Source organism: Aotus nancymaae, unplaced genomic scaffold, assembly GCF_030222135.1.
Source record: "Aotus nancymaae isolate 86718 unplaced genomic scaffold, 86718_ANA_hifiasm-v0.15.2.pri h1tg000124l, whole genome shotgun sequence".
Classification (NCBI taxonomy): domain Eukaryota; kingdom Metazoa; phylum Chordata; class Mammalia; order Primates; family Aotidae; genus Aotus; species Aotus nancymaae.
Genome location: NW_026988539.1, coordinates 774,568 through 793,620, shown reverse-complemented (window position 1 = coordinate 793,620; position 19,053 = coordinate 774,568). Strand labels below are relative to the sequence as shown.

The following is a 19,053-nucleotide window of genomic DNA, read 5'->3' as shown; positions in this document are numbered from 1 at the left end:
AGGCCCCCGGGACGCCGCCGCAAGGGACTTCGGGAGGGGTTGCCCGCAGCGCGCCTGCTCAGAAACGCGTGTTCCCGCGGGACCGAAGCGGCTGGCGGACCCCTGGGCCAGGACAGACAGCCGCGGGAGGAAGTAAGGAGGGCGAGGGCTGCCCTGCCTGTGGTCTCCGGAAGCCTCGCCAGCGCCGCCGCCCGGGCCTCCGCGGCCGTAGCGGCGCCATCTTGAGCCCCAGGGCCCCGCGGCGCCAGGGCTGTCCACGGCGCGCCTGACCAAAAAAAGCCCCTCGGGGCCCGCTATGGTTATTTGCATATCATTTCCATTCGTTAGTATATTAGCGTAAAGCGCCCTCTGCTGGACGAGGAGAGTTCTGCGGGGAGGTGGCCTTAAACCTGGACCAGGTGAAACCCACGGGTGAATTACTCCGTTCACGTTCATTTATTCAACGACCAGGTCCACATTCACTCATTTGTTCAACAAATATTGAGCACTTACTGTATACCAAGCCGTGCACTGTCTAGATGGTGCGTTTTAATAGATAAACGGGGAGCAAGGCTGGGATGGGCAAGTCTGTAATCTGGTGGGGTAGGCCCACGTCTTCATGGGAAGTTTAACCTGGTGCATTTTGGTGGGATCGTAAAATAATGCAACTGCTATGGAAAACAGAAAAAACTGAAAATGTTAGTTTAAGAGACAGGGTCTTGCTCTGTCACCCAGGCTGGAGTGCAGTGGTGCGATCACGGCTCACTGCAGCCTCAACTTCCCGGGCTTGGGTGATTCTCCCACCTCAGCCCCCCGAGTAGCTGGAACCACAGAAATGCACCATCATGTCTGGCTAACTTTTTGTATCTTGTGTATAGACGGAAAAAGTTAAACAGTTACTATATGAGCAACTCTATTCCTGAGTATACACCCAAAAAGAATACAAAGCAAGGTCTTAGGCTGGGCGCAGTGGCTCACGTCTGAAATGCCGAAATTCTGGGAGGCCGAGGTGGGCGGATCACTTGAGCCCGGGAGTCCAAGGCCAGCCTGGCCAACATGGTGAAACCCTGCCTCTACTAAAAATACAAAAATTATCTGGGCGTGGTGGCAGTCGCCTGTAGTCCCAACTACTTGGAAGGCCGAGGCAGGAGAATCGCTTAAACCTGGGAAGTGGAGGTTGCAGTGAGCCGAGATTGCACCACTGCACTCCGGCCTGGGTGACAGAGACTCTGTCTCAAAAAATAATCATCATAATAATAAAATGGTTAGTATGGCAAATTTTATGTCACGTGTGTGTGATTTTACAGCAATTATAAATAAATGACAGGGTGCAGTGAAGGGGGGATGTGGGTTGGGATGGGTCATGGACGACTCTTCGGAGGACGTGATGTGATCTCAGAGCTGTCCCATCACCGGCAGTGGAGGGGTAGACTCCTTGGCATGGCTCCTGCCATGCATGGGAAATGAAGTCTCATTTATGTGACTGCTCCATCCATGCCAGCTGGTCTTGGTCATTCATTCAGCAAATACTAACTGAGCACCTACTGTGTGCCACGCAACGCTAGAAATATTCTAAGGGAGCCAAGATGTGGTGGTGTCGACAGGGAGGCAGACAGTGAACCCAAGAATAAATGAGACAGCCTGAAGCGAGGTGGAAAGTGCTTTATGAACAGAAACAGAAGACCCTGGGCTGAAAGGGCTGGTCTGGGTGCTTCTATGGGGAAGGAGGGATTTGTACAGTTTTAAAGAAAATTAGGGGCCGGGCACGGTGGCTCACGTCTGGAATCCCAGCACTTTGGGAGGCTGAGGCAGGCAGATCATTTGAGTTCAGAAGTTCGAGACCAGGCTGGCCAACACGGTGAAGCCCCTGCCTCTACTAAAAATACAAAAATTAGGCGTGGTGGCGCGTGCCTGTAATCCCAGCTACTGGGAAGGCTGAGGCAGGAGAATCCTTTGAACCTGGGAGGCAGACGTTGCAGTGAGCAGAGATTGCGCCACTGCACTCTAGCCTAGATGACAGAGTGAGACTGTCTCCAAAAAAAAAGAAAGATGATTTTTTTGAGGGAGCCAAGCAGGTCTCCAGGCAGAGGGCACAGCCCCCACAAAGGCCCTGGGGCAGGACTGCGCCTGGTGTGCTGGATAAACAGCAAGGAGGCTGGTGTGGCTGGAGCAGAGTGGGGAGGAGCAGAGGGAGGAGGGAAGGGCAGGGAGAGGACGAGGCAGGTCGTGCAGAGCCCTGTGGGCCTCAGGGAGGACAAGGGCTTTGCCCTCGAGGGCGGTGGGAGCCATGGACGGTTGCTGGGAGAGGAGCCAGACTTGCCCCAGGTGCTCACCGATGCCCTCTGGTGGCCGTGGGGAGGACAGACAGTGAGGGCACCAGGGCGCCAGGGCGGGAGGGTGACTGCACTGATTCAGGGGGGTCTCGATGAGGGTAGACCAGGTGAAGGCTTTTAAAGCTCGGAAAGGCGGCCGGATTCTGGATGTATTTTGAAGGTAGACCCCAGGGAGGTTTCAGATGGACCAGATGTGGGTGGTGAGACGCCCAAGGATCTTCGCCTGTGCACCTGTGAGGATGGGGCTGTCCTGACGGAGGAGGGGGTGCAAGGGCAACCTGGGGGTGGGAGCGACACCCAGGAGGGTCAGGGTCCCAAAGGCACCGAGAGGATGGTGCCGTTTCCGGGCACGTGTGTGTTGGGGGTGGGTGGCAGGGTGTTATTTAAAAGCCCAATGCGGCCAGATGAGGTGGCTCACGCCTGTAATCCCAGCACTTTGGGAGGCCAAGGCAGGCGCATCACCTGAGGTTGGGAGTTCGAGACCAGCCTGACCAACACGGAAAAACCCCGTCTCTACTAAAAATACAAAATGAGCCTGGCCTGGCGGCAGGAGCCTGTAATCCCAGCTATTCGTGAGGCTGAGGCAGGAGAATCGCTTGAACCTGGGAGGCGGAGGTTGAGGTGAGCCGAGATCGCGCCACTGCACTCCAGCCCGGGCAACAAGCGTGAAACTCCGTCTCAAAAAATAAATACAAAAATAAAAGCCCAACGCGAGTACGTCCGTCAGAGACTGAGGGGCGAGGCAAGTGTAGACCCCACATTCTGGACATTTTGCTCCAGAGGGGCAGAGAAGCAGGCAAGAGCAGGAGGGACCTGAGAGTCCACGGGGTGATGTTTGTGGGGCGTCTGGTGGAATGGGAGGGTGGGTGGGGCAGCATCAGGGGTGCCCGAGGGAGGCTGCCCTCGAGTAAAGGCGGGAACCTGGCACCCAGGTTGGGGAGGGGTCGGGCGTCCCAGGGGCGGGCAGCAGGCGTAGCCCAGAGCTGCGCAGGTGTGCGGGAGGGGCCGGCCCTGCCCCACCCCAGCCCCACCGGCCTCCAGGCTCTGGGGAGCGCTGGAGTGAACAGCGGGTCTTCATGGGGAGGGCTTCCCAGCTGTCACCGGCTTCTCTATGCTCCCCCAGCACCGCCCCCTCTTCCCAATTCCCACTGGGGGAGCTGGTACACAGTAGACGCTCAATTCGGAGCACGAGAGCCTGGAGGGCAGCCGGAGGACCCTCCGTGGGGGAGCCTGTCCCGTGCCAGCGAGCAGCCCCGGGGGGCGCGGGCTCCCCCATCCACTGCGGCGCCGGAAGGGGCGGGCGGCTGACGCCCCCGGGCGCCGTGTCACCGTGTCTCGGTTGCCAGGCAACGGGGCGGGCGGGAAGCCGGGCAGGGGGCGCAGCTGAGCCAGGCGTGGGTGACACCGGGCGGGCTCAGCGCGCTCAGCTGCAGGCAGCCCCCTCCCCGGGGCTTAGGGCTAGGGGCGGGGTATTTTGTGTCTCGGCCAGAGGGGTCTGGCCAAGACCTCCTTCACTAGTCTGCTGCCTCAGTTTCCCCACGAGGTGGACGAACTTGGGGCCACACTGGTGGGTGAGACAGAGGGGTTCAGAGCATACCCACACGCTGGGGGCTGCCCGGGAGAGACCACGACCACACACACACACAGTGGAGTAAGGTTTAAAAAAGGGCTTGTTTAATTAATTAAATACAAGGATGAGCCCAGGCAGGGCGGAGGAGGGGCGCCACCCACAGAAAGCACACGTCCCTTGGAGCCACCTCCCCCGCAAACGCAGGAACCAGGTCCCAGTAACCAGCGGCTCCTGGGGGAGTGGAGGAGTGGACGCTGGTCTCTCTAGGCCCCTGGACACTGGAAAGGGCCCCGGAAACAGAGTTCTGGAACCCACAGCCCTGCCCGCCCCTGCTGCAGACAGGCCCCTGCCAGGGCGGGGCCCACCAAGACACACAAAGGGAAATGGGGCCCACCAAGACACACAAAGGGAAATGGGGCCCCAGTTCCCCACCCGCCCCCACAGACTAAGGCATCTCACTAACGCTGCGGGAGGAGGGTTTGAGGCCAGGGATGGACGCCGTGGGGAGCTCCAGAAGAGCGGCCCCGCCTCCTCCCCCCAGGTCCCCAGGCCCCCATCCCTGGATCCTGCCAGGCTGGGGCTGGGGCTGGGTCCCGGTGCACACCAGTGCCACCCAAGGGCCCCCTGCCCCAAGCGAGAGGCAGGAAGGTTCTGGAACAAAAGGAGGAACCAAAAACCTCCCGCAGCCGATTTGGGGGATTCCGTCTTTCTGGGTCTCGGGCATGAAACCTGGGACCCTTCTCATTCCAGGCTGGAGTCCTCAATATCCCCCAAGAGGAAATGCAACCCAGGTCACAGCAGGACGACCCCTGGCAAGGACATGAAGGGGGCGAGGGACAAGTCCCCACCCAACCCAAGTTCAGCTCAGAGACCCCCCCCCCCACTCACACCCCCTGAGGATGCCGGACCACCCACAGGGGCCCAGAAGAAAGAAATCCGTGCCTGAAAAAATATTCTACCCGGTGCAAAAAAAAACGAGCTACCCCAGGGGGCTGCACAGCCAGCCCTCTGCTTCCAGTCCACGAGGAAGACCTCGACCGCGGGCCAGGGCCCACCTCTTCCAGGCACCCAGGAGAAGGAGGGGACGTCGGGGGAGCGGGGCCAAGCCCGGGAGAGCCGGCAACCCCGGCGGGCATGGGCCCTACAGCCCCACCTGCAGGCCAGGCAGGGCAGTGCGACCCAACGCCGCAGGCCTCGGAAAAGGACAGTTGATTGTCACATGATGCCGCAAAGCACAAGGCTGGCGGCAGGGACAGGAGGGCCAGGCCCCGTGCCAGCCTCCCCTGCAGCCTAACACCCACCCACCCACCCAGACAGGGGAGCCGGGGCCCCACCCCCGAGGAGAGAGGGAAATAAATAAGCTGGCATTCCCTCCGGACCCCGATGTCCGCTCCCTACCCGAGTGAATCAAATGTTCTTTGGAAGAACCCAGAGTCCCCCCCGCCCCCCGCATCCCAGATCTCAGAAGCAAGACCTGGAGCCCCTCTGGGCATCCTAACGCCTCCCGATCCCAGCTATACCCCCGAGGTCTGGGGAGCCGGGCAGCCCCTACCGTGGGCAGAACCTGTGGACACCTGAGATAGAGTACCCGAGTTGGGGGCGGCCGGGCAGCACCCCTGTTTCCCTGAACTACTCCCATGGCTTTCGGTAGGGTGGGGTGGGGTGGGGAGAAGCAGGGGCTGTGTCAATCCCCGGCTCCCGTATGGCTGTCTGCACACTTCATCCCAACCTGCAGGGACAGGGCAGGGGGTGCCTTCCCTGGGCCAGCTCCCAGAAGCCCACTCCACCCCCAAACCCCACCCCAGGAGGGGGGCAGCAAGGGGTGGTGGAGAGGAGAGGGGAGGACCTCCTAGCTGCCCCCGGGGACCCGCTGCACAGATGGGAAGAAAGTTAGTATCATGGCTATTTACAGACACAAGCCCCGGTCACCCATCCTGAGGACCACCTCTGAAGTCAGGCAGCCCCAGGTCCAGTCTCAGGCCCCTCCTCGCTCTCTGGAGGGGGCAGGGGCATCTTCAGGGTTTGACCCCGGCTGGAAGGGACCAGGGCTCCCCGTGGGTCCTCACCATACCCCTGGACGGCAGAAGCATCCTGGCGGTCAGGGTGGGCTGGCTGAGGGCCCTACTGGCCGGCGGGGGCAGGGCTGGGCGCGGGGCTGGGCGCGGGGCTCCCGGCCAGGCTGCAGGGCAGCGAGTCGCTGGGCGAGGTGCTGCGGGCACCCGGGCGCCGGAGCAGGTCCGGGTGGAAGCCGGGGGTGGCGGCGGGCGTGCTTGGCCAGGTGGTCGCTGCGGGTGAAGCGCTTGGAACACAGGGGGCAGGAGAAGCGCTTCTCGCCGGTGTGCGTCCGGTGGTGACGGGCCAGCTCGTCGGAGCGGGCAAACTTCTTGTCGCAGCCCTGCCAGTCGCAAGCAAAAGGGCGTTCCCCTGGACAGAGAGGCAGAGACAGACAGCGGGTCAGCGTAGGGGGCGGGGAGACGGACACGTTCCAGCAGATCCCAAAGGGTGGTGGGCATTTGTCTCTAGAGGCCGGGTGCTGAGTGTCACCTTAAAACACAGAAAAGTGCGAAGAGCACAGCGCCTGCCCCCTCCGGCGGCCCCACACGAGACCCTGATGACCCACCCTCTCATTTCCTACCAGCTCTTAGAAAGGACTCTCCGGCGAGCCCAGAATCTGCTAGCCGTAAGGAAAACCTACCGACCCCCAAGGCTGAAGCTCCCCAGGCCCGCCAGCCTCTGGCCCCAGGCAGGACCCGGGCAGGGATGAGCAAGGACCTCCTAGCGTCTGTCCTAGGCACAGACAGGCTCAGAGCGCAGGCTGAGTTTTTGCTGCACAGGGGTCAGGCTGTCCCTCCCCTTCCTGAGGGACACTCAGGGGCCTCTGTGTGTGCATGGCCCCAACCACTACCCCATTTTCCAAATGACCACCTGGGGTGCAAAGACTGGGTTAAGGGGGGCACCACCACGCAGCTTGCCTGACTCTCCTGGCCCCTCCGCGAGCAGGGGTACGTGGGAGAAACCCGCACGCACGGCCGGTCTTGGCCCCGGCTCTCCGGGTGGGGTTACAGGGAAGGCCAAGGCAGGCAGGGTAGCTCACAGGGAGGGGAGGGGGAACGGGCAGGGCCTCCCGGGAAGGGGCGGGGCCCTGCGGGCTGGACTCGCCCGCCCCCACGGGACAGATGGCGCTGGGCAGGGGCGGGCTGCCACCCGGCCACTTCCTCCACAGTCCCCTCCCACCGCCAAGGCCAGGCCTCACCCATCCTGCCCCCAACCTGCCGTCGCCATCCCGGCCTGCCCGTGTGCCTCCACCCCGTGTGGGTCTCTGCTCCAGAACTGTGCCACCCCAACCCCTTTTAGCCGAGCCTCACGCCCACAGCATGTGACATCCACGATATCAGCGTCTCCCCAGCAGACAGGGGTCTCCGATGACTGGGAAGGGCAGGTCAGTCCACCCAGGCCCCGGAGCAGGAGAAAGGGCCCCGCACCCCTCAAGCCCGCACCGTTTTGAGTCTTGCACCAGGTCCCCAGGACCCTGGCATCCCTGGAGGTTGATGCCCCAACATTCCAGGGTTTTGCAGGGTGGTTTGTGTGGATGGAGACTGCTCGAGCCCTGAGTAGCAAGGGAGACGTCAGAACCAACTCCCCTGGGTAGCCCCAAGGCCTCCGCTCAGGGGAGCCACAGCAGGACCAGGGCAGCCAGGAGGGTGGTCACCGCTGGGTCACACACTGGGCAGTCCACACCGAGCACTGGTCACTGCTCTGGCCCTGGGAGCACTGTCAGTGGGGAACTGCAGCCAGGCCAGACTTGGCAGCTCACGCCTGTCATCCCAGCACTTTGGGAGGCCGAGGTGGGTGGATCAGCTGAGGTCAGGGGTTCGAGACCAGCCTGACCAACATGAAGAAACCCCGTCTCTACTAAAAATACAAAATTAACCGAGCGTGGTGGCGCATGCCTCTAATCACAGATATTCAGGAGGCTGAGGCAAGAGAATCGCTTGAACCCGGGAGGTGCCCGTTGCAGTGAGCCAAGATTGCACCACCACACTCCAGCCACAAGAGCAAAACTCCTTCTCAAAAAAAAAAAAAAAAAAAAAAAAAAAAAGAAGCCTGTAGCCGCCCAGGCCCCTAGAAAAAACCAAAGCAGGGACCATGGTGAGGGGGTCCCAAGGTGACCAGCACCAGTGAGAGGGACATGGCCACGGTCAGGGTGACGCGGTGACATCTCTGCTCTAAGAAGATCAGGGGCTGCCCTGGGGAGCCCGGCTGAGGAGGGGGACAGGAGGGTGAGGGGTCCGCTCACAGGGGCACCAGCAATCACCCGTGACCCAGGAAGGGCTGGAAGAAAAAACTTCCTTTCTCCCGATCCCATCCCTCCTTCCTGCCACACCCCGACACCCTCAGGAAAACAAAAGACGGCAATCAGAGACCAGCAGCCCCCACCCCCGAGAGGTGGTGAATCCAGGAAGCTGGAGAAGAGAGCAACTGTCCCCGAGACCAGAGTGGCCCCAAATCCCTGTGGCTGCCCGCTCCACACCCCAAGCCTCCCCCAAGCAACCCGGGATACAGACAGCAGCAGCTAGGGTCGGGGGTCCCACGACTGGGGGCCGTGTAAACCAAAGAGGCGGCGCCGAGCAGTCCTGGAAAGGACCCCACTCCCGTCTCAACCCCACTGGGCCCTGCCAGCTCCCAAGACTCAGTCTGGGTGAGCGCGGCTAAGGCAGACCACGGGATGGGGGCGCGCGCCCCTCCAGGGGCCACACCGCCGTGTCGCCATCTTGCAAGGCACAAGCGGGGAAGCGACAGGGGGGAAGGCGGCACATCCCACAGCTGGGTGCCCCGCAGTCAGTTAGTTCACTTCCCCTTTCAGGGCGGCGGGGCTGGTCCCCGCCCCCTCTCCCCCAGTTCCACTTTGCGAGAAGCAGGTTGCCAGGGGGGCGAGCGGGGCAGGGCGCGCGCAGCCGCTGGGAACACAGCTGCCGCACGTAGCTCGGCGGCGGCGGGGACATCCGCAGCCCCAGCCGGCCCCACTCACGTGGTCCCGCTCCCGCCGGGGCCAGGGGGCCGGGCCAGGGTCGCCTAGCCGGCCTGAGCTCCTGTCAGCCCCGCGTGCTCGGAGGCTGGGGCGCGCACGTGCGCACGTGGGTGGCGGGGTAGGGGGTGCGCGGGCTACCCGCCCCCGCCGCGCTGGGCGAAGAGCATCTGCGAAATGCCAGGCCCTGCTACCCTCTCACACAATCCGCTGGCAGGGAGGAGGGTGGGGTGAACCTTTGGGGGCCCAGCGTGAGCTGGCTCCCAGCCGGCCGGCCCCCCAGCTGCACAGCCAGCGGGCTGCTCCGCGCTACCTGCTACCTGTCTGGGAAGTGGCGCCGGTGGAGGCGGTGGGTGGGGACAACGCGGGAGGGCAGTGTGGGCGGGGCCACGGTGGACTTGACCCTCTGACTCAGGCTGGGCCCGGGTGAACTCGGGACAGCCTCAGAAACAGGCAGGCTCAGAAAAATGGAGGCCAGGAAGTCCTGGAAACCTGGCCCGGCCCCCCTGAGCCGGCAGAGGAGGGGCCTGGAGACGGGACTGCTCCCTGGGCCCAGGTTCCCACTGGGAACCCTCACCTCCTGAGCTTGTCTCGGGGCGTGACGTGGGGAGGGGAGCTGCGACCGGCAGCCTGCCAGGGTCCTGAGGTCCACCTAACAGGTGGGGTCGGCTCTGCAGGGGAGGGCACAGGTGCGCCCAGCCCCAGCTGCAAAGCAAGCATCCGAGGAGAGCCAGGAAAGCCGGGGGCTGGGGTAGCGGAGGCCAGGGAGGGGCGAGGGCTCCTGAAGGTGACCCCTGAGCTGGTTCCACAGAACCTAGAGGGAGCTGCTTCTGGGATACGCTGCAGAAGCGGGGGGAACATGGGTGGCGAGGCCCCACCAGCCTGGGGAGTGGGGTCTTGAATACTATCTGGGCCATGGCAACCCCCACACCCACTCCACCGCCAGCTCCCCCTGACTTCCCAAAGCCAAAGCTTCCCGCCTCCCCCATCCCCACTCCTCCAGCAGACTTCCCCTTTCCAAGCCCTCTGCTGTTCCCGCCAAATACTCAGGCAGCCATACCCCCCCATGTCAATCCCTCCCCCCTCCACGTGCCACCCGCCACCCAAATCCCATCGCCTTCGGGATCATCCAGACCCCACCCTGCCCCTCCCAGCTCACGCCCGGACTAGCAGTAGTCCGGCAGCTCCCGCCTGGGCCACCCAGACTGCTTGGCTCTCCAGAGCTCCGCCCTGGCCCAGGGTCAAACCCCATCCTGCCCGGAGCTCCTCTGAGCAGTACTGCTCCTCACGGTGGCCTGGCGTCCCCCAAGTGTCCTTGGTCAGCTTCTCTGTCCTTGTGTCAGGTGTCTAAAAACGCTTGCGTTTTGTGGGTGTGATATCTGTGCCCCGAACTCCAGTGGGAGCTGGAGGCAGGCACTTGTTCACAGCCGGGTCCCCAGCCATGCCCAGCACAGACCTGGCATACAGCAGGCGCTTAATGCATATCTGTGGAAAGGGAGTATGCAGGCCTCGAGGATGCAGACAATGTTTGCTCAGCATCTCCAATGCCCTGTCCTCCCCGCCCCCACCGAACTGTCACTATCCCCTTCTGCATATAAGAAGGCCCAACCCAGGCCGGGACCTCCTGACCTGCACCAGACTCTGCGTACCTGGAGGCCGGGGCGAGGGCGGGGACAACTCCCTCAAGGGCCCTGGTGCCCTCGGAACCTCTGTTCCAGAAATGGCCTGAGCCAGGGCGGCCCCCCCCAGCCCATCCGGGTGGTATCATCTGCACCCTCCCCGCCAGTCTGGGCTGCTTTTATCAGAGAGCCTGGGTGGGGGGTGGTTATCGCCCCCCACAACCTTGGAGGAGCCCTGCCCCAAGCCGCCAGCTGGGGCACCTGCAGGCAGTTCCAGCTGCTCTCGGCACTCTGCCGGCTGGAGAGAGGGTGGGTGTGGGAGGGCAGTCCCTGGCCCCCTGCCCTCCACCCCCTGTGGCCTGGCACTGCCCCTCCCTGGCCCTCCACAGATAAGCTGCCAGTTCTCCCAAGCTCTGCCCACCAGTACTGCCATCCCGACCCTACAGGAGCTCATAGTTCTGCCTGGGGGTGGAGGGAAGAATACAGGGTGAGGCATCGCTGCTTCCCTCGAGCCTCAGTTTCCCCACCCACCTGTCCTCCTGGGGCCCTCTTCAGCAAAAGCTCAGAAACCTAGGAGGCACCCAAGCACTGCGCTGTACACCTCGTCCCAAGGGTGTCCCCCCACCCCAACCTGTAGACGGCACACCTCGCCCCTCCCGCGTCTCATCCTGCCCTCCTCACCCCTCTCTGATCCTAATCCGTTCTCCATAAACGGATTTTCCTCTGCAAAGCCCAGCCTGCCTCGCTGCCGCCCCCAGCGTCCCCACCCTGGGGATTAAATTCAGACCTTCACCTTGGCGAGGTGCCCCCTCCTCCCCAGCTCCAGTCCCGACCTCCAATTCCTGCCCCAGAACCAGCACGCCCTCTCTCTTCCATTCCCTGCCCCACCCAGCCCGGTGGGCCTCAGGCTGCCTCCTCCAGGAAGCGCTTTCCGTCATCACGCGCAACCCTGTTGCCCCCCCACCCCCAACCACACACACAGTTCCCTAAGTCCTGGGGCGCAGGGACTGGGATGCTTGGCGCTGGCCTGCGGCGGGGCACACCAAGAGCCCTCTCAGATGCAAATAAACGGGACTTAGAGAGCCAGCGGGGTACAACCGGGGGTGACCCTGCAGCCCCCTGCGACACCTGAGGACACTTGTAGTTGTCACGACTGGGGGTGCTCCTGGCATGGAGTGGGTGGAGGCAGGGACGCTGCTCAGCACCCTGCAGTGCCCAGGACGGCCCCACCCCAGAAAACCATCAGGCCCCAAATGTCTCAGTAAGTGCGGAGGGGGAGAAGCCCCAGATGACAAGACCCCTTGCAGGTCTGAGCCCCTCTCCTGGGGAGGGCGTCGGCAAACCCTCCGGGGCACAGGCTGACAATGCGCTGGGCACTGGGACGCCGGGGGTGGGGAGGCCCCTCTGGGGATGCAGGAGGTTTGGAGAGCAGGGAGCAGACAGCCAGCCTCTCCTCCCGCCCCCGCCCCAACTCGCTGGCTCGCTCACTCTCCGTAACCATAGCAACGGCGTCAACATCTCCCACAGCTTCCAAAGTCCTTCCCCGCCCCACGCAGGGGAGAGAGAGAGCCGCCGAGCTAGGAGAGGGGCTGTGGGCCAGACCCAGGGGACGGGAGGAGCCGTCCTGCCCCCTGCTGCCCCCATGAAAAAAAATCCCACTGCTCCTCTGGCCGCCTGGCTCCCAGGGCCAAACGTGGCCGGGATGATGGCAGCACCATGCTTTGCACGGGCGGGGCTCCGCCTGTGTGCCTCAGTTGGCTTATCTGTAGAAATGTGTTCCCTTTACAGAGGAGAAGCACCCCAGGCAGGGGTGGGTGGGGGTGGAACCCCCTTCCCAATGGCCCCCCTGAGCAGCCCTGCCGCCGCCACTGACTGGGGTTCCTCTGCTGATCTCTCTGGACCTCCACTCAGGGACGGCCCTGAATTGGGGCTCCCTCCCAAAAAAACACATGGCCTTCCTGTCCCCGAAAACCAGCTTAAGAGCTGCCATCCCCCCTCTCCCCCAGGGGGGCTGAAAAAAACCAAAGCGCCTCCCACTAAGAGAGGCCGTTTACACAGACCCCTGGGCAGGCCTGGGGGCTGGGGGGGTCTGGACGGAGCCTGGACAGCCCCAGGTATCCCAAACCCTTTGGATAGCGACCCCAAGGTGCCTGGGCCCGGGACTGCCCTCCCAGTACCCGAACTGGGATTCTAAAGGGGGCTTTGGGACGGGCACAGGCAGGCTCCCAAGGGGTGGGGGAGGGTGCCAGGAGATGCACGCTGCCCTCCCCCACCACGCAGGGTAGACGGTGGTGCGTCATCTGCACATCTGCACCACCTGAGACGCCAGCCTCTGCCCCCAGGACTGTTTCTCACTGTGACCCCGGGACAGCAACACTGCCTTCCCAGGACCCTGAACCCACCCTACCCTCGCTGCTGGCTTAGGGACCACTGTCCCCACTGTCCCCGCTGCCGGGGAGCCTAAGGAAGCGCCCCTCGCTACTGTGCGAGGTGGCCATCCCGTCCACTTAACCCAGAATCTCAGAATACCCAAATGGAGCTCTCAGGCCACGCCATTTGGCATAGGAAGGATGACCTGGGCAGACAGGTGGGGGTCGCTTTGTCAACAGGCTCCCACCTCAGCCCCTCTGTTCAGATCGGCAAACTCATCCCCAGCGAGCCAGGGCATTCCTGGACCCCTGCCCACCGCTGCCTCGCTATCCTCACAGACCCCAAAACGTCCCTCCCCTCGGAGATACACGGACCACACTGCCCTCGGACAAAAGAAGTAATACCCTCGGACCCCTCCGCCGAGGACGGTGGCACCTCGCAGAAAACGCAGATCCCACCCAAGTCCCGTCCTGACGCCCTCAGTTCCTGTCTGTCTCCAGGTGGGCAGAGCCTCCAGGCCCCGGGCACCAGGACGGGAACTGAGCCAGGGGTGTAAAGAGAGAACACACCATCGCCCCCACCCACCCTCCTGCTCTCCAGCCTCAGGCGTCCCAGCTCGGCTCCCCACACCCCAAGGATGGACCTTCAGTTCTTCCACCAGGCATTCGAGGCCCCTGTTCATCTAAGCCCCACCACCTGGACAGCCCGCTCCCTGCGGCTGCTGCTCGCGTCCCTACAATGCGAGCCCACCGACCAAGCCCCCTGGAGTGTCCGGCCGCCCAAAGCGGCCCCCGCTACGACTATGAAATACAGGCAGCATCGCACTCTTGATCGAGATGAGAAAACTGAGACTCAGATCGGGTAGAGGTCCTCTGTTTAGGGGCAAGGCCAGAACGCCAAGCCCAGGTGCAGCCCCACAGCCTCCCCCCAGTCCCCTACCCTCCCCGGAAGGGACAAGCACCTCGAATGCCCAAACCCGGAGGGCCATCAAGGCCGACCATCCCCTGTCACCCAGTCCAAACTTCCAGTCCAGAAGGTGGAACCCAAGGAGGGGACAGAGTGAAAAAATACGGCCAGGCTCACCCGGCTGCCAGTTCCCCTGGCCGCCCCCGGGGCTGCGCTAGGAGGAGCCTTGGTGTAGCCGGAGCGCTCCCCGCTCCAACCCTGCGTACCATCCTGCCAGATAGGGGTGAACAAATACGCCGGGGAAATACACGCAGCGTGGACCCGAGTCCTTCGAGGAGTCCTGTAAAGTCTCCCCGCCCCGGACTCAGGCCCACACTCCCAGCCGCGCCTCCCCCTCGTTAAAATACAGAGAACGCAGAGAAAACGTGCCGGGCTCCCCCACCCTGGCCCCGCGCCAGGGGCTCTGCCGACCTCTGGGGAGAATCCGCGCGGCCACCCCGGAGGCGGCGACGCGGTTTCTCCTCCATTTTCACAGATAAGGAAACTGAGGCTGGGGGAGGGGGAGGACCCAGAACCTCAGGGCCGGATGCTGCAACCACAGTGCCCACCGCCCAGACCAGAACGCAAAAGGGGAAAAAAAAAACAAACGGAACAAGGCGCAGAGAGGGGGAGAGGTGGTCTGCATAGAAGTCTCGCTCCCGCCCGCGGACCCCGCTGGGCCCCCGGAGCCCCCGCCACGGCCGCCGGGTCGGCCATCCGCGCGCCGCCCGACCGCGTGGCCGCCACGCCCCCCGCGCGCGCCCCACCCACCGAGGCCCCGCCCTGCCGGCCGGCGCGGCGGCGGCCCGGGCGCGCCCCCCTCCCCGCCCCCCACGCGCCACGCAGTTTCGGGGTCCCGGCGGGGGAGGGGGTAGGACGGCCGCCCCCGCCAGGGCCGAGATCGCGGCTGCGCTCACCTGTGTGCGTCCGCAGGTGCGACTTTAGGTGCGAGGACTTGTAGTAGGCTTTGGCGCAGTCCGGGAAGGGACAGCGGTGGCTCTTGGCGGCGGCGGAGGGCGCGGCGCCGGGGGCGCGGCCCGAGGACGGGGACGAGGCGGCGGAGGAGGAGGAGGCGGGCGAGGCGCCCCCCGGGGCGGCTCCTGGCCCGCCGCGCAGGTCTGCCAGGATGCTGGCGGCCAGCAGGTGGGGCGCCGCGGCGGCGCCGGGGCCCGGGCCGGGGACGGCGGGGGGCGGCGGGGGCAGCCCCGGGGTCCCCGGCGAGGCGGCCTCGCGGCGCGCCGCGAGCACATCCAGGCCGGCGGCGGGGCCCGCGCCCTCGGGGCCGGGCCGCCCGCGGTGCACCACGGCGCCCGAGGAGATGGCCATGAGCACGTCGGCGGCGAAGTAATCCACGCACGCCACGGCCGCCGACATGCCGGGCAAGGGCGCGCGGCGCGGCGGGCGGAGAGGAGGCGGCGGGAGCGGCGCCCGTCCGGCCGGCGGCGGCTGCTCGAGTGCGGGAGGCGGAGGCGGAGGAGGAGGAGGAGGCCCGGCGCGCGCCGCCGCCGCCGCCCGCGCTCGGCCTGCCCCGCCCCGCCTGACGCGCCCTGACGCACCGGAGCCCGCGGGGGCGGCCACAGCCCGCCCCGCCCGGAGGACGCCCCCTCGGGGCGCCGCAGCCACGCCCCCCGCCCGGCGGGCCCTCCACCACTCTGCGAGCCGCGCGCGGCCTCCGGGGGCGGGCCTCGGGCCGGAGGAACCCGCCCCCCGGCGCGCCCACTCCGGCCTCCGGGAGCGCCCAGCGTCTTAGGCCGGGAGCGCGTCCTCCTCGCGCAGGGGTGCAAGGCCGGGAGCCCCGCCCCCTCCCGGCGCGCCCCCGTATATTTCCCTGGGGCAACACCCCCCACAAGCCGGGGCGGGAGGTCAAGGACCCCGCCCCCTCTCCGGCACGCCCCTCCCTCCCAGAGCGCGCCCCGCCCCATCCCGGCACGCCCCTCCCTCCAGAGCGCGTCCCGCCTCCTCGCCGGCGCGCCCACCCCACGCCGGGGCGCGCGGCCGGCGGGAGCCCGCCCCCTCCCCGGATGCTTCCACCCTGGCCCCGGGCGCGCCCCCGTTCGCGATGGAGGAGGGCTCTGAGCCCCACGTGGCCGGGGTGGGGGGGTGCGGAAGCGGCCAGTCCCGCCCCCAAGCCACGTGCGCGACCCTTCCCCCCCTTCTCCCGGCCTGCCTGCTTTGACCCCGCACCAAGGCAGCTGCTGGAGCTCTTCTCTGGGGTTCCTTCTCGCCGCTCACGGAGCCCCTGGGGACCACCGGCTTAGGCACCCGGTATCCCGCGGCAGGCCCGCGAGGGTGGGGCACGCCTGCGTTGGTTCCTCTTTGCACCCAGTTCCGGAGCTACTGGAGCGCAGCCCACTGGGGGTGGGGAGGGCCGGGTGGGTCCCAGGGGGTCGGGGTACGGGGACGGGAAGAGGGGCCGAAGGCAAAGGAAGGGCTGGGCTGGGGGCGCCCAAGCGGGAAAGAGCTTCCCCGCCCTGCTGGGACACCGGGTCCGGCGCTCCACTTTCCAGTCCCAGACATCTATCCTTAGGGCTCGAACGGGAAAACTGAGGCCAGGTATTGAGACCTCCCGGCCGCGAGGACGTCCGGGCCAAGTTAAATATCGGCCTGGACGCATGGGACGCGGATGGCCCAGCTCGCAGGCCCAAGGTGGTGGGGGCGCAGAAGCTGGGCGGCTCCACTGGGTCGCGACCGCGCTCCCGCCTCTTCCCAGCTCCGGCGGGGCGGCGGGGACAGCGCAGTGGCCGGAGCGGCCTCCAGGGGGCGGAGCTGCTTTGGCCTGCGGCGACCTCCTCCTCTGAGCTGGGCATGGACAGAGAGGCCCTAACCCGATTCCGGGCTCCTCTGGGCCCATCCTCCCCACGTGCAACCCCAGCTGACGCCCTGAGGCTGACCCCTGTCCCCTGGATCGGCCGCACCGCACCTGGGCTCTACCACGCTTGGTGAAGCCAGCTGAACCCTCCCGGCCCCAATCAGCCCACTGGACCTGACTGCACAGAGCGGAGCCGAGAGAGGAAGCTCAGCCAGTGAGGGAGGCACAGGGTGTATGCACGCACACTTGCCCTCTCCTAGGCCTGGGCCCCAGAGCCCTCTCTGCACCCCTTCCATGTGTGGGCACGCGGTGGGTGCTGGGGTTCCGCGTTCCTGCTCCTACTGGACCCCTGGTGTCTTTGAACCTCTAGGACGGTGGGCCACCTGGGCAGGTCCCCCAGGCTCCCACTATCTCAGCAGCCCCTAGGGGCCTGGGACCCAGCGTCGGCTTGTGGACAGGTGTGTTGAGGCCTCAGGGCTCACACCCCAGCACGAATCTTCCATTTATGTTTCCTGGCTTAGAGCAGAACCAACCAGCCCTGCCCTCGAGGGACTTACAGTTGCGACTGGGAGGCTGATGATGGGGTGGGCAGGGGTGAGCCGCCCCCAGGGTGGACCACGTGGCCCCAGACAGGACCTTCTCTATGAGACCCAGTGGTCTGCCCACTCCAGCCATCATCAGGGTTTCAAGTGAGTGGCCTCATCTGCAGGTCATGCCAGCCACTCCATAGGCAGGAGACCCCAGGTGGGGAGCACACAGCCCACACCCCACCCCTGAGGTTTCTGTTCACACCCCTAAGCCCCAGGAACACTCGGGCAACCCATAGAGCCTGCAATGAACATGGACAGCCCCTGCCTCCAGCCTGACAGCAGCAAGGGGCACTGCGCTCTGCCCTCTCTTCCTTACTCTCCTATGACCCTGTGTTTCCACCGGGCGCAGTGACTCATGCCTGGAATGCTAGCACTTTTAGGAGAATCACTTGAAGCTAGCAGTTCAAGACCAGCCGGGGCAACAGAGTGAGACCCCGACTCTCCACATATTCTCTACTGAAAATACAAAAAGAACAATTAGCCGGGAGGTGGTGGGCACCTGTAGTCCCAGCTACTCAGGAGGCTGAAGCAGGAGAATCGCTTGAACCTGGGAGGGAGAGGTTGCAGTCAGTCAAGACCCCAACACTACACTCCAGCATGAATGACAAGAGCAAAACTTCATCTCAAAAAAAAAAAAAAAAAAATTAGCTGGAGGCTGGGCATGGTGGCTCACGTGAACCTATAATCCCAGGACTTTGGGAGGCCGGGGTGGGTGGATCACCTGTGGCCGGGAGTTTGAGACCAGCCTGACAAACTGGGAGAAACTCCGTCTCTACTAAATCTACAAAAAAAAATTAGCTGGGCGTGGTGGCACATGCCTGTAATCCCACGTACTCAGGAAGCTGAGGAAGGAGAATCACTTGAACCCGGGAAGCGGAGGCTGCAGTGAGCCAAGATCACGCCACTGCACTCCAGCCTGGACAACAAGAGCAACACTGTGTCAAAAAAAAAAAAAAAAAAAAAGAGCTGGCTGCAGCGGCCCAGCTGTGATTGCACTCCAGCCTGGGTGACAGAGCAGGACCCTGTCTTGGAAAAAAAGAAAAGGGAGTTGTCATTCCCATTTTACAGATGACAAAAATCAAGCCTAGGAGAGGGTGAGGCCCCCGCTCACAGCTAAGAGGCAGCACAGTTTGGGGCATCCAGGCTCACATATACCTCAGCCCCTTCTCTTCAAACCTGGTCCTCACCTGTAAATGGGGGGTCAGGTCTACCCTTCCCTGACAGCACCCAAGAGGTTCAGGACAGCTCCTCCCAGCCCCACAGATGGACTCCCAAGCCTGAGGGCTACAGAGCAAAGCTCAGCAGGGGACAGACAGCACCCACGTTGCTGGGGCTGGGTCTATGGTGGGACAGGAAGAACACAACAGGGGACTCAGAGGGGACACTGAGCCAGGAACTTGGGCCCTGACTTGGGAGGGGGCGAAGAATACCCTCTCCCAGGGCACAGATGAGGGCAGAGATTACGTAACCTGGGGTGCACCCACAACACGGATACCACAAGGTAGGTGAGGGCCAAAAACAAGGGTGCAGGGCTGGAGCAGCGGCTTACACCTGTAAGCCCAGCATTTTGGGGGCCAAAATGGGAGAACTGCTTGAGCCCAAGAGTTCAAGACCAGCAACATAGTGAGACCCTGTCTGCAGAAAAAAAAATTTCAAAACTTACCCAGACATAACAGTGCACGCCTGTGGTCCCAGCTCCCCCGGAGGCTGGGGCAGGATTGCTTGTGGCCCAGAGTTCAAGGACCCAGCCTGGGCAACAGAGCGAGATCCTGTCTCTGAAAGCAATGATGAATTGGCTGGGCGCAGTGGCTC

At 64.2% G+C, this 19,053-nt stretch overlaps 1 protein-coding gene across 1 annotated transcript; it reads right to left on the bottom strand.

Annotated features, from left to right (window-relative positions):
- Positions 1–6,003: 6,003 nt before the first annotated feature.
- Positions 6,004–15,216, bottom strand: KLF16 (KLF transcription factor 16). The gene is given in 3 exon segments (XM_021676837.2): positions 6,004–6,135; positions 6,137–6,306; positions 14,760–15,216. Coding segments are annotated over 3 exon segments (759 nt in total).
- Between the last annotated feature and the right edge of the window lie 3,837 nt (positions 15,217–19,053).